The 16,620-nt window shown below is 39.3% G+C and overlaps 1 protein-coding gene across 1 annotated transcript; it reads left to right on the top strand.

Annotated features, from left to right (window-relative positions):
* The first annotated feature begins 255 nt into the window (after window positions 1-255).
* Window positions 256-1,942, top strand: bhlha9 (basic helix-loop-helix family, member a9). The gene has a single exon (XM_018691132.2). It carries the CDS (start codon window positions 450-452, stop codon window positions 1,320-1,322), a length of 873 nt encoding a protein of 290 aa, XP_018546648.1. The 5' UTR covers window positions 256-449; the 3' UTR covers window positions 1,323-1,942.
* Window positions 1,943-16,620: the final 14,678 nt, after the last annotated feature.

The following is a 16,620-nucleotide window of genomic DNA, read 5'->3' on the forward strand; positions in this document are numbered from 1 at the left end:
TGTTTTGCTTGTGTTTTTACATTGAAATGAAGTGTTGAAACTCTTCTGTAAGATCATGTCAGGGGATGTGAGGGAGAGTCAGAGTAGGAGGAGGAGGTGACAGTGCCATTTGCCTGGAGGGCACCCATAAACCTGCAGAGGGAGAGAGAGTGCACCATTCCTTACAGGTGACTGTACCATGTGACTTCAAGAGCTTTTAAAAGCAGGCCAACCTGTCTTGTTGAGGCACAAGTAATCACAAGGCACTAGAGGAGTCAGAGGAGGAGAATACCTGGGCTGTCGGCACAGCAGCAAATACCGACAGCCCCACGAAAACAAATACTCGGGGAGTGTTTGCAGTCTGCAGGCGCAGCAGACCAACTTTAGACAACACAGATTCTTTGCTACAACTACATTACAAGTACCAAGATTTTACTGAGACTCGTCAAGTCTCCACAGTAATTGACAGAATGAGCTGCAGCAGTGTTACAGGTTCAGAATTCTCTGAGGAGGAGCTGGAGCTTGGTGTGCTGGGACAAGGTGAGGACATCAGAAGTCCTAAAACATCTTTCCAAGACAGTGAGAGCTCAACCAGCAGCCCAAGTGACCCAGAGGAGGGCCAAACCAAGAAGCGCAACCGACCAGTCCGCTCAAAAGCTCGACGAATGGCTGCCAATGTCCGTGAGCGAAAACGCATCATGGACTACAACCAGGCTTTCAATGCCCTGCGTGTTGCACTGAACCACGACCTCAGTGGCAAACGGCTCTCCAAGATTGCCACGCTGCAGAGGGCCATAAACCGCATCTCTGCTCTCTCAGTATTCCTGAGCTCCAACCCTCCTAGCAAGCCCTGCACCCACCGAGAGTGCAACAGGGCATCTGCTGGGTCAGCTGCGATGGGAGCATCTCGACTTGAGCAGACCAGGGTAACAGCTCCTCGTCTGGAGCATCAGAGTTACATCCCCTGGCACACGTCCATCTCTCACCAGATGCAGCCACAACAAGGGCCTCATGTGCACAGGCTTCCCACGGAGCCGCACGTCTACATGGATAACACTGTGTCATCATGTCCCCCATCACCACACTATCCTTGTTATCCCACTGAGGGACAACTTTATGCCTCACATGGACACTGCAGCAGCCCCCACAACCATCCACCCAGTCCTCTACGATACCCTCAGGCGGGTGAGGGATTGGGGTACCAGCCAGCGATGTGGGCCTCCTGTACGCAGGGATACATGGACACTTTTGTGGAGCCTCCTCCAGCTCTGGGGCTTCCATGGCAGGTGAGCTACAAGCAGGAGCCGGAGCGCAGCTTCTCTGTGTGCTCTGACATACTGTAACAGGTACATCCACCACTGTGAGCCCTGAAGACTGCTGATAATACCAGCGGACTGTGAAATAATCTCAGGGAGAAAACTGACATGAGGTTTTTGTTTGCTTCTGCTGTTGCAATCAACTCAGTATTACAACAACACTCTCTTATTGTAGAGCAGAGTCATCTAAATGTAACAGATATAAATAAAAGTGCAATGGCAATCAAGACTGCAGAATGTTGTAAATATTGGGAAATGTATTTTGATCGTGCATTTCAAAATGTTAAATTTAAAGAATGTTCTACTGTCTGCTGTAGATAATTAACCCATACAACTGTGTTTGTCTAGTTGTTTCATTGTCATCTGTCATCTGTTTAAAAAACAATAAGTAGACTAAAACACAGATGGGACAGCCTGCATTTGCTATACTGTTATGTAACTTGTTCTCACACTTTGTTTTCTTTCAAGTCATGGAAAGTGTGTCTTAAGGAAATGTGATTAAGATTTGAACCTGAAGTTCAACATTGTTAATGTATTTATTCTCTGTACTGCATAAAAATGAATGGCTGTTTGTAAAATTGTAAAAAGTTTGTACATCATTTTCTAAAACCTAAAAATTAAATGTTAAAATGATGCCAGTCATGGCATCATTCCTTTCATGACAAACATGTTTATATGTAGTCATTTGGTTCTCAGGAATTCCATATAACGTTACACAACACATTGCTTTACAAATGTGTGTCTGAGTGTGCATGTCTACATGTTTGATTATAGCCTAAGGTCAGTGGCCTCTACCATTTCTGAGTCTGAGATGAGAGAGGTCCTTCACTCATTGGAAAAATGTCCTTACAAGTCCAATCTTGTCATTTTTCAGGGAGAAGAAAAGTCAAGGTGCTATTTACACAAAGCAAAATGAAAGCAAGGACAACACGGACAGTGTTTTTACTATGAGAGCCTAAAATCCATGAACAATGCATGTTATGCTTTTTGCACAATATGCTTTTCTAGATTTTTTACTTTCTGCACAGAAGTATATTTTGGTTTACACTAATCCTCTGTAACAACAGCAAGTGAGATCATTTCTAGTGATAGGTCAGCTGGTCTTGTGTGATCAAGAAAAGCACATTCTAACCACAAACTCTCCTCCCAGCTCAGTTCATGTTAGTCAACAACAGCTTTCCCTCCCCTGCTGAGAAGCACGTCATGGAAAACAGCTTTAATATTAGACTATAGGACGGAGCCCACCGACAGATTTATGTGGGCTCAGGAAGGAAGAGTATGCCCCGTCATCAGTGCGGTGAAATCCCCTGTCGGGCTGCACTGGCCCGCAGGTGGAATTGGGTGTGTGAGAGTTTTTTGAACATCCTGGAGGTCTCCCAACAAGGGCCTCGAGATGCTGCTGAAAAGACCTGGCCCGGGGAGAAGTACTGCAGGCTCAGTGGAGAAATAAATGGTGTGGTACAACAACAATTAGCAGGCAGGAAGGGAAGGGAATATAGACAAAGAGATGAATGGAGAGGAGGAGTGAAATAATAGGAAGAGGAGGATATGGGGGGTAAGAAAAAGGAGGAGAGAGACTACACTTTGAGCCCGTCGTTCAGTTTCTGCACAGACGTGAATCACTGGAAAACCTTGACTCACCAGCAAGAGACAAGTGTGGCTGACAGCACTCAGTGACGGCATGTCTCTTTCTCCTCCCTTTTTGGCACAAAAGCAGATCTCCTCTCACTACAGCCAGTTTATCTACTTGTCTGGGTCCTCAAGAGTGAAAGTGGGCCGATTGTAGCATGCAATTCTACTGAGACTACATTGTTTTTTTTAGTTCTTGTGGCTGGTTTATTTCATAGAGAGAAAAATCTCCACATCAAGTGCAAAAAGACTGGCCGCCTTACAAAAATGTTGTTAACAGAATGGCTGTATAGGAAAGATTTTGTAGTATTTTCCACATTGAACTTGCATTTGCTGACAAAACACAAGAAAAAGCAACCACAGAAAACATTTCAATAGAACTGTAAAACAATGATTTGATCTCAGTTTAGATCGGTGTTAAAGAAGTGATGCAGCTACACATTTGTTGTGAATACCACATAAGAAATGACTATTCACTGAGAGATAATAAATCAGTTACTCTATAAACAGATATTTAATGAGTTTATCTGGTTTCAGAATGCTTGAAATGTGAGGATTTGCTACTTGCTGATTTCTAATACAATAACGAACTGATGATCTTTCTGGTTTTGCACTGCTATTCAGTCCAACAGTCACAAGACATATTTAGATTTCACCTGGGACTGTGGGAAACTGTGATGGACACTATTAAAAAAAAAAATCATATAATCTGTAGACCAAATTGATTAATCAAGAAAATTATCATCACATTTATCAATATTAAAAATAACTGTTAGTTGCAAAAAATGTCCAAAAAAGAAAAACTGCGAACAATTTACAATCAGTTTATGACAAAGTATTTGGTGATGAGAGATTTTTCAGTGCAGACTGGATGACTGTGTCTAGTCTGTATCTAGTCTAGTGCTTTGACGATTTAACGTCTTTCTGTTCAATTGTGACTCACCTGAGGATTTACCTCACTTCTCCAACGAGCCTGTCAGTGATGCATCTTTTTTTCAGACTGGTCCGCCTCCTTGACACCCTCTGCTGCCAAGCTGATGGAAAAGAAAACAAGCAAACATGAGAGAAATGATGCCAAGACACAAGGGTGTGTTTGCGTGATATATGGGGATGAGTCAGCCTTCAGAATCAAGATGCATGTTGATGCTCTACATACTGTGCCCACCCCCTGCTCCCCAAGAAAACATACGTAAGTGCAAATACAGACACACACACACACACACACGTGCGCGCACGCACACACTAACTGTGATATGACATCATTGAAGAAGGTTAAATGAATGAAGGTGCCAGAGGACATGATGTGACAGACTTAGTTTGTTCCCATAACATGTACAAACACATAATTCCTGCATTACTTACTATGTGAAACACAGAGCTGTGACAGGAGATCAGGTCACCCACTGAGGTTTATTCTGAAAAGCTATGCCCACTTAAAAGAATATAGTTTTAATTTGAACTGGATTACAGCAGTATGCCTGTGGTAAATAAGCTCAATAATGTATTTTTTCCCCTTCTCCCCACACTGTCTATTGCTATACTGTCAACTATCAAATTAAAAAAGAACACTGTATGATCAAATGTTTCATCAGCTGAAAGTCAAAGGTTTTCTCTTTTAAACTGGATTCAACTTCAACAGATTTTTATCCTTGTTAAAAAGTCTTGCTCCACTCATTCAGGAAGTGTTATCTCTTCTTCCTTTTCTTGACAAATAGGACAAGATGCAACTTGTTTTATTGATTTGTTTGGCTCAACAGAGCAATGAGCAGTTTCACTGCAGAACACTAGATGGAGGCAGCACAACAGAGCTTTGCTGTGCCATATATTCAGCTAGTGAGAGAAGTAGGGGCCCTGTGCTCCACAGATACCCAATAAATAACAGGATTTGCAACAAGAAAAATGCTTGGATATAACCAAAAAACAAATAAAATCACAATTTATCTCATATCCTATTATAAAGATGTGGCTGTTGGACAGCAGAATTCATTGTCATAAATAGTGTACCACAACTGTAGGTACACACAGCACGAGGCTTCAGTTTTATGCAAGGTTGCAAATAAATGTCTCTCCTGGAGAGATTTAAGTGTTTTGATGTTACAATACTATCCCTGGTCATGCAACAACACTGCTGCCATGGATTGTGTTTCGTTTCAGAGATTTTAGGGGTTTGTTATCTCAGAATCCCTGTGATAGTAAACGTTGTATAATCTATTTAAATAATGAACAGTTTTTCCAATTCACAAAATGAAGAGTCTGATTTAAATTTCCTGTAAGATGATATGATATCTGATTATATAAAATCAAGAAAAAACAATGATACTGATAACACTATGTATTACCAGTGTATTAAGATTAATACAGAAAAATACATAATTCAGTCCTTGACATGGACACATTAGAATTGACTGTAAAAGACATAATTTTGTCCTTGTGCAAGGTCTGAGCAAGAGTCTGGACTATCTTAGTCACTTCCTCTGTGCTTTGAAAGGCTGCAGCGGCACCTCCCCACTACTCCTCTGCTTGTTAATAGTACAACGATTGTATATTAGAACATTGTACCATTAATCTAGAGGGTGCCAGAGACAGTTCCAATTTACAGCAGCCCTGTCTTTCCTGCCCTGTTGACAAGTACCACACTGATCATTGTCAAAATCTGACTTTCTGAAAAGTCTACATTTATATTCAGTCTAATTATGTCAAGTGGCATTATCTAATTATCATCACATCATCACTGTGGCTCAAATTCTTGAGTGAATATGAAGTTTGTTTTCAGCTGATTTTTTTGTGTTGAAAGATTAGAGTTTATTTAGCTGTAACTGCTCATTGCTCCAGCAGTGTCTTGCAGCATTCATGCAGATTCATACAGATTGCTACTCTGATGCTGAACTCCAACATCATCTAGCAGATGGACCAGGGATAGATTGAACTGGCCCTCCAACATTTCAAATGCCAACATGAAACATGCAATGGAACTGGTGAAGAGTTGGAGCCGACCAAAGGAGGAATAATCCCAATGTGGCCACAGTAGGTTCTATGTATGGGGAGTTTGCAAACACAGTTTCTCAGTTTTTTGTGTGGGTCTCCACTGGGGATCTTCCTACAGTGTAAAGATGTGCCAGTCAGTTAGATAGTTAGATAGGAGAATCTTACTTGCCTGTAGATATGAACAGGAGTGTGAGAGATTAGTGGCCTAATCTGTGACCACATTAAAAGGCTCACAGAATACACCTCTAGATCGACACAGAAATCTCACATTTGTTATATGAAGATGGACCAATTTGTACCCCAATTATAAATTACATTTGTTTAAGACGGGTTTAACTACAGCTTCAAAGAAGTTACTCTGAAATAGAGGAAGAGAACAGGATTACTACCTATTTCTATCCAGCTGTGCAGGAGATAAAATGGCAGAATAAACAAAAATCGAAAAGAGACAGAGGGCTGCATTTTTTCACACTGAGGCTGTTACTGATGAAGTGTTGGTTATTTGACTCATTACAATTTCAAGGTTCATGCAAACATACTGAATGATTAAAGTGACTTTGATGTTAACTTTTGATGTTAACATCATCCATTACTGTCCATGGTGCATTCTAATGATGTCGTGCAGACATTAAGTAAACACAAATGAAATTAAAATATGTTATCCTGTCTTAGGCAACTTGAAAATGAAAAAAAGTGAATAGGGAAAATGAACGAAACAACGAACTTGTGACCTGGCATGCCTCAGACTGTGCAGTTGAGCTTCAGCAGACTGTGGTAGGAGAGCACAAAGGTGACACTCTGACAAGATGACACATCTCCCAATCCACCGTGGATAACCTGCTTGGCTGACATTGAGGTTACCGAGATACAGGGATAAGCTGAAAATAGAGGGTGGCAGTTCTGGCTCTGGGATCAGAGGGGCTGTATTCAGCATCAAGGTGAAGAGGCCTTTGGCTTATGAATTTGAACAGTCTCAGTCCTGTGTCCTGCATCTTTGCTTTTACATTAAATTCAACCTGTCTTTATTTGCTGGTACAGTACAAGTTGTTTATCTGCTCTGAGATGGAAGAAAGCTATTCAGCCTGATATGCAGCAGGAAATAAGAAAAAGGGGCAGGGAAATTTGATGACATTTACTATTCTGGCTACTATTCCCTTCTCTCTTTCTCTCTCACACACAGAGAAAGAGACAAAGAAAAGCACAGTGTCATGTCAAGTCTATTTATTCACTGCTGGCTATGTATTTTCATACAGTATGTAAACAACTATTTTTTATTGTCATTCACTCCCTGGCTGCCTTCAGCTTGTCCATTGATTCCACTTCAGATTCAGCTCTGAGGACAGTCTGTTCCAATTAAGCCTGCATCATAAATGCAGAGAGAGAAACAAAAACACAGTCTGAAAAACATCTGGGGCATCTTTCAAAATGTCTGCATCCACACTGAAACTTCTTAGATCTCCGTGTTGAGCCCTCTCAGCAGAAGCTGTTACTGCTTACACTTTATAAGGAATGTGTTATTCATAACTGTCAGCTATAATGGACACATTGAATTGGCTGGAGTAAGAAAGAAACATTAGCAAATGAAGAAAAGAAATCTTCACCAAGTTAACTAAAACAAAAGTAGGTTTGGTTGTGCTGTTTACATTGTGTTGTCAAACAGGTGAAGATATTTTCTTCTTTGATTGTGTTCCGTCTACCTGCATGCATTTTTTTTTTTTTTTTGTGGGGGGGGGGACACACCATAAAATACAGCATCTGTGCACTATGGAGAAATGTCTGAGAAATATCTGAAGAAGACAGCGTGTGGGCCAGTGAATGGAAACCCCGCAAATTGTTTCTACTGGCTGGAAGCTGTTTTGAAAACAGGCATCAATGTGAGACAAAACACATGTGAGTTGACTTGATAGGTGAAAAAGAAATTCTCACTTATCTGACATGAAACATAAGACTCCAGTGTTGGCATTAAGCTGTGGTTTGTCCATATTGACCTGTGCACTGTTCATTAGCCTGTGATTTGTCCATATCCCTGTTGGCCTGAACTCTGTTGGCTTCAATTAGATTTAGTGCAAAGAGGCTGCTGAAGTGCTGACTGGACTTCAAAGCCTGTGGTTGTTTTTGTTTTGACATGCAGTAAATATCTTTTTCAACACTGTATTGTTCTGATATTAATGTTACATGATTGTTAATATTATGTTAGGGTTGGTTTTATTTTAAGTGTATTAAACAAGCATCAACAATTATAATTAATATTATTATTATCATCATCCTATATGGGTATGTTAACAAACAATCATCGCTTGGGTTACAGACACATGAAAACAGCCCTACTACACTAAAGAGCATGTTCAATTTTTTTTTTGCCTCACCTCAAGAATGTCAAGATGGATGTCATTTCTTCAGGTAGTCGCTGGCATCATTAGTCAAGATACAAGGGAGAATAGATGGGTAATGTCAGCTGTCAGCAACGCAGCCAGTCGTGTTTCAGGTGCCATGGATTGCAGAAACCTGCAGGAATGATTTGATTTGTCCTCTGAAACCTGTTTAAAGAACAGTTCCTTTGATGAGAGCAGTGAATATATTGAGTTGTGGTGTGTTCAGTTAATTTAATAAAATTCCCCTGTGACTACTTCTCTTCCGTCTGTGTTTTTAATGTATAGTGGTGTGCACGGTAGGATTTTACAAAGCACTTAACAATAATATAACAAACTGAGGAGAACTTCAATTTCACAAGCTGGCCTCACCCACAGACAGCTTGCACATATCTAGGTGCCCCTTTCTCACAGTCCATTGCTTATTAACTCAAAGGTCAATAAATACACTCCCATAGTGAATGGATTGTGAGATGTTGTCAGTTGCTGGCATTTTCAATGAAGTACTTTCATTTTACTCAGTCAACTAAAATGAAATCATTTGCTCTGACAGATGTGTTATATTTGTCTATTTTTTGGTTTAATTAACAGTTTAATTTATAGGGGAATTAGTGTGAAAATGTTTGCAAGAAACTTCTTACTTTTACTCATCCAATTTAAAGTTGGAGCTTATTTATTGCAAAAGGTAAGACTTTTTCCCAGTATGTCCACTTTAAGGTAAATCCATAGGCATGCTGTGTAGCCCTTAGCCTTAACAACCTAAGAAGGGTGCAAAGGCTAGATCACTTGAAGTTGGTAATTTAGTTAATAAAGTGGGTCTAAATAATTGTGAAAAGTAAATTGGTCTTTTAAAAGGTTATCTGTACTCTGACATGGGGCCACCTCTCAGGAATATAAAACGACACCTTGTTAAGTGATTGGACAGGCTCATTTCAGCAGCTATTTTCACTGCTGCACCTTAATTATTTAATTTTCCCCTCTTCTTGGATTCTACCTCTAATGGATTGATTTTTCCAGGGAAATTGGTTTATAAAACCTCTATGAGAGGAGAGGGTGGCAGGAAAGTGTCAGATGAGAGGAAAGTGAGCTGAGAAGGAGTAGAGGGATTGAAGAAAGGTGCCAGTGAAGACGTCAAGGAAGTGAGGACAGTGTCGTAAATAGGCTGAAATTCATGTTTGTGCCTTCACAGGCTTGCCAGGCAATTACAGCCTTTTGTATTCCATAGGCTCCCTCTAACCATTAGTCTGAAATCATTTCATCACAGTCACAAGAAAGAAAATTAACATTAGTGAGTGAACTTCAACATCCTGAGGTCAAATGAATATTGGACCTGAGCTGACGTCTTCTACTGCAACATAGATTTTTATACACATTTGTACAGTCTTGCTCAAATTACTGTCCTCTGGGAGGATAGCAAAGGGCTCAGTTGTAATGAGAATACCAAAGAAGTTGTGTCATTAGTCACAGATAAAGATACATTATATGCCAGACTTACTTGGCCTCTGGGACTGTATTTCTTGTCGACTGAGGTTTTCTTTTTTCCTTCTATGCAGCTGAGGCTCACAATTTAATCAATTCCCTTTTCTGAGCCTGAGAAACAGAAAGAAAAGGCAATTACTGAAGGAGAAAATATGATAAGGGATTAAAGGATTGAACCCCAACTGTCAAAAGAAGATGGATTAGTTTTGTTCGAGTAGGTAAGTCAAACAGGCTTCATATTTACTCAGTGGTTAAGGAAAATGAAACCCAAACATCATAACGTTGAGGTTTGACTTACATGTACAGAGCTGTACTCTGCAGGGAATTAATCCATGATTGTGCAAGGCAATCAGTGAATTCAATAACATAATGTAAACTTACACACAGTATGAAAGCTAATGTGAAGTCACTTGGATAACACTGAAAAACAGCTTAATAATGGATGGCATGTTTCATGAACACCACCTACTATTGGCTTTCAATGGTCTTCATGGTCTTTTGTTTATAATTATCAACAATAAGAAATTTTACTGTTCATCCTGAAAATTGCTATTTTTAACACACACACACACACACACGTTTACCTTTCATTTGCTTAATTTTGACCTGTTCTCAACCCGACTCTATTGAGTGTATTGAGTCAGACTATCATTTAAATAAATACAAGCGAACAATAGTGCAAAAAAAGAAAAAAAAATCGTATTTATCCCTAAATGTTGGCTAACTAGTTGTTATATTTTTAACATTTTTGTACACTGCACTTAAGCTAACACAGCTAGCTAGCACTAAAGGTAACAAGTGCTAATTAAAGCTGTTTTTAGGCTCCATTTGCTGTCACAAATGAATAAATGAATACGTAAAAAAAATGACCTTCCTAAAATCAAAATTGATAACTAACCAGGATTTCTCTCTAATGTCTAAGATCATCAAACAGACAACAATCAGTTCGGGATAAGATGCTTTTAAAAGTTTAGTCTCTATCAAAAATAGGCAGCACAGTACCAACACACCGCAACACAGGAAATGACCTGGGGCAGTGTGTAGTTCTGACTGATGAATTCTGTTTTCATGTTGGTGTGTAAACCAATTTGTACCAAATTCTGAAAAACGTAGCAAATTGTTGAATCAGACTTAGACAGAACCCTTTGTCCAGAACCCTCAAAAACTCCTCTATAGCCTGCTGCTGGTGTAACAGTAAATACATTCTGTCTGCTTCACACTGACATTGACTTTCTTTAACCTTCTCTTGAGAACAAGCTAGATATAGTATATAGACTTAAACATGACACGAGTGTTGATATTTATAACAGAACACAACAGCACAAACTCCATAATTATCTTAGAAAAAAATATATTTATATATAATTTAAGATCTTCTGAACAAGATGTTACCATGAGAGAATAAATTGGCATTTATGTGATCAGTACCCCGCCCTCCTTGTATACACACACACACACACACACACACACACACTCACTCAGTTTTGCACAAGCACAAATGATTTCATCAGTGAAATGACCAATTTTCACCAGAAAGGTTAAGAGGGCTTTCACACATTTAACATTATTGGGAAAAATATTGGTGTTATTATATATATATATATATATATATATAGAGGTATATATAGAGGTATATATAAGTCCTTCAAACATTCCTGAGTATTAATTGCTCTTTTTGGGTTTATTGACTTCCACTTCTATTGCATGCATAAGGAACCAGTGTACAGTATGTACTTATTTTGTAACGGTGCTACATAATTGTGTTTTTTATACTTGAATATAGTTTTATTATTATTTTCATTGTGTGTGATTATTTCTCAATAGCTTTTCTTCTCAGGTTCTAACTCTTACTCCAACTATTCTAAATGGCTTTGAGCTGGTCATCTTCTGAGACAGTTTTTCTTTGTATTTATCATGTTTTTAATTTTAACCCCTTTTCATGCAGACATTTTAAGGATTTCTTTTGCATTCAAATGTCCCAGTAAGCCATGACAGTGTGACAGAGAATCAGGATGAACAGTAGACCTTTTTCACAGCAGACATTTTCACTTGGTTTAGTGAGAATAGCACAGGTGTTACTAATAACAAAACATGACAAGTGCATTCCACTCAGGTGTCAAGTTCAAGATCCTGGTGTTGAGCATCCTGGCTCACTGAGAAGGTTTGCTAAGAGACCTGGAATGGAGTCATTTTGAATGGGATTATAAAGCCTGCAGAAGTCTACATGTCTGCTGTGAAAGAGGTCTATTCTAAGGCCCTGAAACCAAAGCAGCTAAATGAAATTCAGCCATCATCCATTTTATTCTTTATACCTGTGCTTTTCCTACTCTGACAAGTCAAATGTGTTCTGTGAAAAAGGTCTATTGTTGTGCAGGTGTTTCTGGTGTACACTTCAACTGGATGCTGATGATGATTGGCTGTCTCTGACCCAGATTATATTGTGTATTTCTCTGAGTTGCTTGTTCAATGCATCATGAAGGTCTGTTTATAGACCTCGCTCACAGTAGACATCTTGACGAGTCAAATGCATCTGCAAGTTAACATGATTAATGGCTGAATTCACCTCAGGTGTGCCAGTTTCAGGTACCTAATATTGTCTTGCTGGGACATTTAAATAGAACAGGCCCATCATTAATGTTATTAATTACACCTGTGTTTTTCATGCAATGACATTTCGAAATGTCTGCTGTGAAAATGGCCCATCGAAACAAACTAACCACCACACCACTGCTCTAACACTGTTTGCAGGGGCCTCAGGTGTTCTCTGTTGGGCTTTTTTTTTTTTTTTTTTTTTAGCTCCCATGAAATTCAAACTCTACTCTGAGATGATGTCACATAAAGTTTTGTTACTTTTTTATTATCATGTGGTGCACAGTGCATTATAATTAAAAATGCACTTTATTAACAACAAAGTAATATTTTCTCAAGTCGCTGAACAGTCAAGCTTCAACACTAATGTGCTGTATTTAACATTTCAAATGGAAAAGATTCCCTGCTCCTGACTTTACTTTTTTCACCTCTGTTGTTCTGTAATTGCCTTTGAAAGTGTACATGCTGCAGAACTAATGTGCTTCGCTTGCTTGGTTCTATTGAAATGTCACATTGTTTTCTTGAGAGAGAGTAAGCTTGCTGGTCAATGGTCTGAAAGACAACTCAGATGAATTGCTGAGTAAATGGATAGCCTCAGGATTTCTTGATATAAACACATAAAGAAAAAAATCTCTCTCTCTCTCTCTCTCTATATATATATATATATATATATATTTTTTTTTTTTATTTATTTAGAAAATGTACTATTACCAGTAATGTAGTAACACTCATGACATTCATCATTCTCTGAACACTAACAGCTCAACATAAGAGCCTTGGCTGACAATTAAGCAGGGGGGTAATTATAATGCTGGAGCATTAACACAGAATTGGAGAGCACTCACCCAAAGGGCAATTACCCTCATATAGCCCTTACATGCTGACTGAAGTGAACTAAATAAAAGCTGATATTCACAACAGGGCAGAGGTCAGTTTGTAATTGTGGAAAATGTTCATTTAGTCTTAGTCTCCATGGAGGACTTTCATGACCTGTGGTAGGCCCCAGTTATACAGTTTTTAAATGTAACAACTAATTTAAAAAGTTTAAACCTGCAGTTAGGCAGTGTACAGCAAGTACATAAAGTGACTTCTAATATTTTAGCTCGTCTATGTGGATGGTTTTACTGATCAGATATTAATTAAGCTTGTGGTTATAAAAGACAGTAAAGTATAAAAATTAAGTGAAAAAGTGCCTGCATCAACTCTGGCAAACCAATTCCTGTTTGTATGTTCTGAATAATGCTACACAAAGCACAACTCACTAATGAGGATGCCGAAACCTCTCTAGATAATAGATTGTTCTTGACAATATAGTGCATAACTGGCTCATTAAGACAAGGGCAATTTACTGTGTTATCAGCCACTGCAAGCTTCATCTAGCTTAAAATAGCACATTAACTCATGTCAGCAAAGTGACACACTTTGATAAATGTCTAAAACGAGAGCAAACTGAAACACTGCAAGGCAGGAACATGTGAAAAAGATCAACAGACAGACAGCTGTATGTACTGAAAAATCTAATTACCAGATGAATATATTAACACACTGATCAATATTAAGATAGACTCCTAGATGATTCAGGGGGCCAGACCTGGAAAAGGCCCTGGAACATTCCAGGGATTATACATGTTTGTGGTGTGAGAAGTGTTAAATTTAAAAGCAGATTACACTACAGCTTCATCTTATTGGTTTAAATATTGTCTCACCTACACCTCTTTCTGCACAGAAAGACTCCCAGTGGGGAAGGCCACCTGCTTAACACATCCAAGCCTAGCAGCTCGAGGCTACATCAGCAACTATGGCATAACACATACAAATCTGAGTTATCTGTGACCTTAAGATTTCCCAGTGTTTCCTATGTTTTGTTTCCCTGTCTGTTCTTCCCTAGTGTCTCCTCCCTCGTGTCTGTCTATGTGTGTGGGTGTGTGCTTCTTGAAGAGGTGTGGTGCAGCTCCCGGCCTGTCTCACCTGCTTCCCATTACTAATCAAGCTTCTCCTTGTACCACAGCAGCTGCTTCTGCCTGCTTCTGCTGTGTTCACCTTCCTGGCCGCCATTACCCCGCCATACCACTCACCTGCTCCAAGCCTCTGGTCTCCGCTGCTCCCCCCTGCCACTGCCTGCCAATCTCTTATCGGCTACTCACTATTCCCCGGCTTCTTCACTCACCAGGTCACCACCTGCTCTCTGGACGTCCAGCTCCTCATCATCACATCTCAGCCATTCCCCCACCAAAGATCTTATTTATCATTAAAACCACTCATACATTTCTCAGCTGGTGTCCTTGTCTGTGTCTGCTCTGTGGTCCTTAACTAAACTGTAACAAATGTACACACCAGCTTTTGCAAAGAACTAAGTAAGTAAGAAAATATAAGAGAAAAACACAGATTGTATTCTGAACAGTACTGAGAGACAAACAGTCTCATCAGTGCTAGATTGTTTGCCTCCGTGGCTCGTTTGGTATACTACTTAGGTCTAATGTCTGTCACATGCAGTGTGCACTATTAGCACTGCATCACATGAATTGTGGATCAAGAAGTCAGATCATTCAAACACTCTCTGTTGTCTGCTCTCTCATTTTCTGGCAGCAGGTGAACAAAGGTTCCCAGTGCAGCTTTGAGAAGATTAATCTTCTAGTTAGTCCAATAAATGAAATGTCAGATATCAACACATACACATGCCGCTGCACTGTAATGAGTGATTTGTTTGATGAGCAAGGGGATCAAACCAGAGAGTAATACAAAGCAGAGGCAGTGACATTCTTAAATTAATAATCTCTATGTGTGTGAATATATTTAGACAAGTTAATCGTGCAAACATCAATTAGACCTTGAAACAACAATCAGTGCAGGTCAGATTTCAACAGGTGGGCATGAAGACATCTACCACAGCAGTCAAACAGCGATATGGATATAGCCTCTTACCCAGCATCAGCCAAATTTGGACCAACAGGTATGATTACATGTGCACTTTGGCTTCATTAGTCCAAAAGTTTACATTCTCAAAACCCAAGCCAACCAGAATGGTATTTCATAAAGGAAGTTACAACTTATTGTGAAAAACCTGTCTTAAATAATTTTGACTGATCCTGCATTAACTGAATTAATTACTCTATAGTTTCATTCTGCTCCAAGGAGTTTTGTTGGATGTTTTGGTTTTCTGGCTGCAACTCAACTGTTTTAGTAGCCTCACAGCATCATTTTAAGCAGCTGTGAATCAGGTGAGCAGAAACACAACTCAAAATAAATAGTAATATACTAACATATGACATCTCAAATCATAGGTGAGGTGATAATATGTCTGTTGTTCCCAAGTGGAACTCCACAGTTCACAATGAAGATAAAAGTCTTAGGTTGGACTTTATTTAACCTTGTTTATAAAAAACAGATAATAATAGACAATAGGCCTTTAGATTTACTGAAATATGCTTAGCTTACTGGTAATCTTGTTTTATGAAACACTACTCTGGCCCTCAAGAAAAACTCACAAGGGAAATGATATGAGCATTAGTGCAGACTCTTGTTGGCCCTAAGTTCATTTTATAGCCAAGCATTCCAAGCTTCAGGAATGGTTGACTATTAAAAGTCATTATCCATCTGTTTATTCACAAAACATGAGACTTTAGGGTCATTTGGTTGGTGGTTGGTTCAGATTATTTTGCTTCTACTGCAGTAGGGATCTCTCTCTTTGATGGAGTGTTTAAAATAAACAGCTCCACAAGTGCCAGATTTGAGCAGAACATGAAACTGCTTGCATATTTGACAAATAAATAAATAAATAAATAAATAATAATGTAGTGCTTGAGGTGAACCAGAAATAATGCATTTTGATTTGGCAATTAAGTCTTTTTTCTTTCCTCCCCTAAGACTACAATTAACAATATTAATTAATAAATAATTAGTCATGGCTTTCAAATTGAGTGTGACTTCTAGCTAAGAAACAAGTTAAAATTTTATTTCAAAAGGAGTAACAGCTTCAAAAGTTTGAGAGCTGCAATTCTAACTGCAGTTCCCTAAAGTCCTCCAAATGTACTGGCTGCAGACTAAGTGGCCATCCTTAAAGTCAGACCCCAAGGAGCCGTCCTGTTTCAAGGATGTTATCCAAAGTGGCACAGACAGCACCCACAGGGGTGAAAAAGGATTTGTTGTCATTTTAGGCAGCCTTCAAGCAAAAAAGCCTATAAGTCTGAACAGCTGCCAGAGGGTGAAGTTGGCCTCCATCAACCCCCACATTCAGCTGTACAGCAGTGGAGCCCTGTGACAGCTGAGCAGTTGAT

This window comes from Lates calcarifer, linkage group LG20, assembly GCF_001640805.2.
Source record: "Lates calcarifer isolate ASB-BC8 linkage group LG20, TLL_Latcal_v3, whole genome shotgun sequence".
NCBI lineage: Eukaryota > Metazoa > Chordata > Actinopteri > Centropomidae > Lates > Lates calcarifer.

Bases quoted from the DNA above. Each gene is read 5' to 3' on its own strand.
- bhlha9 (XM_018691132.2), top strand. From the start codon at position 450: ATGAGCTGCAGCAGTGTTACAGGTTCAGAATTCTCTGAGGAGGAGCTG.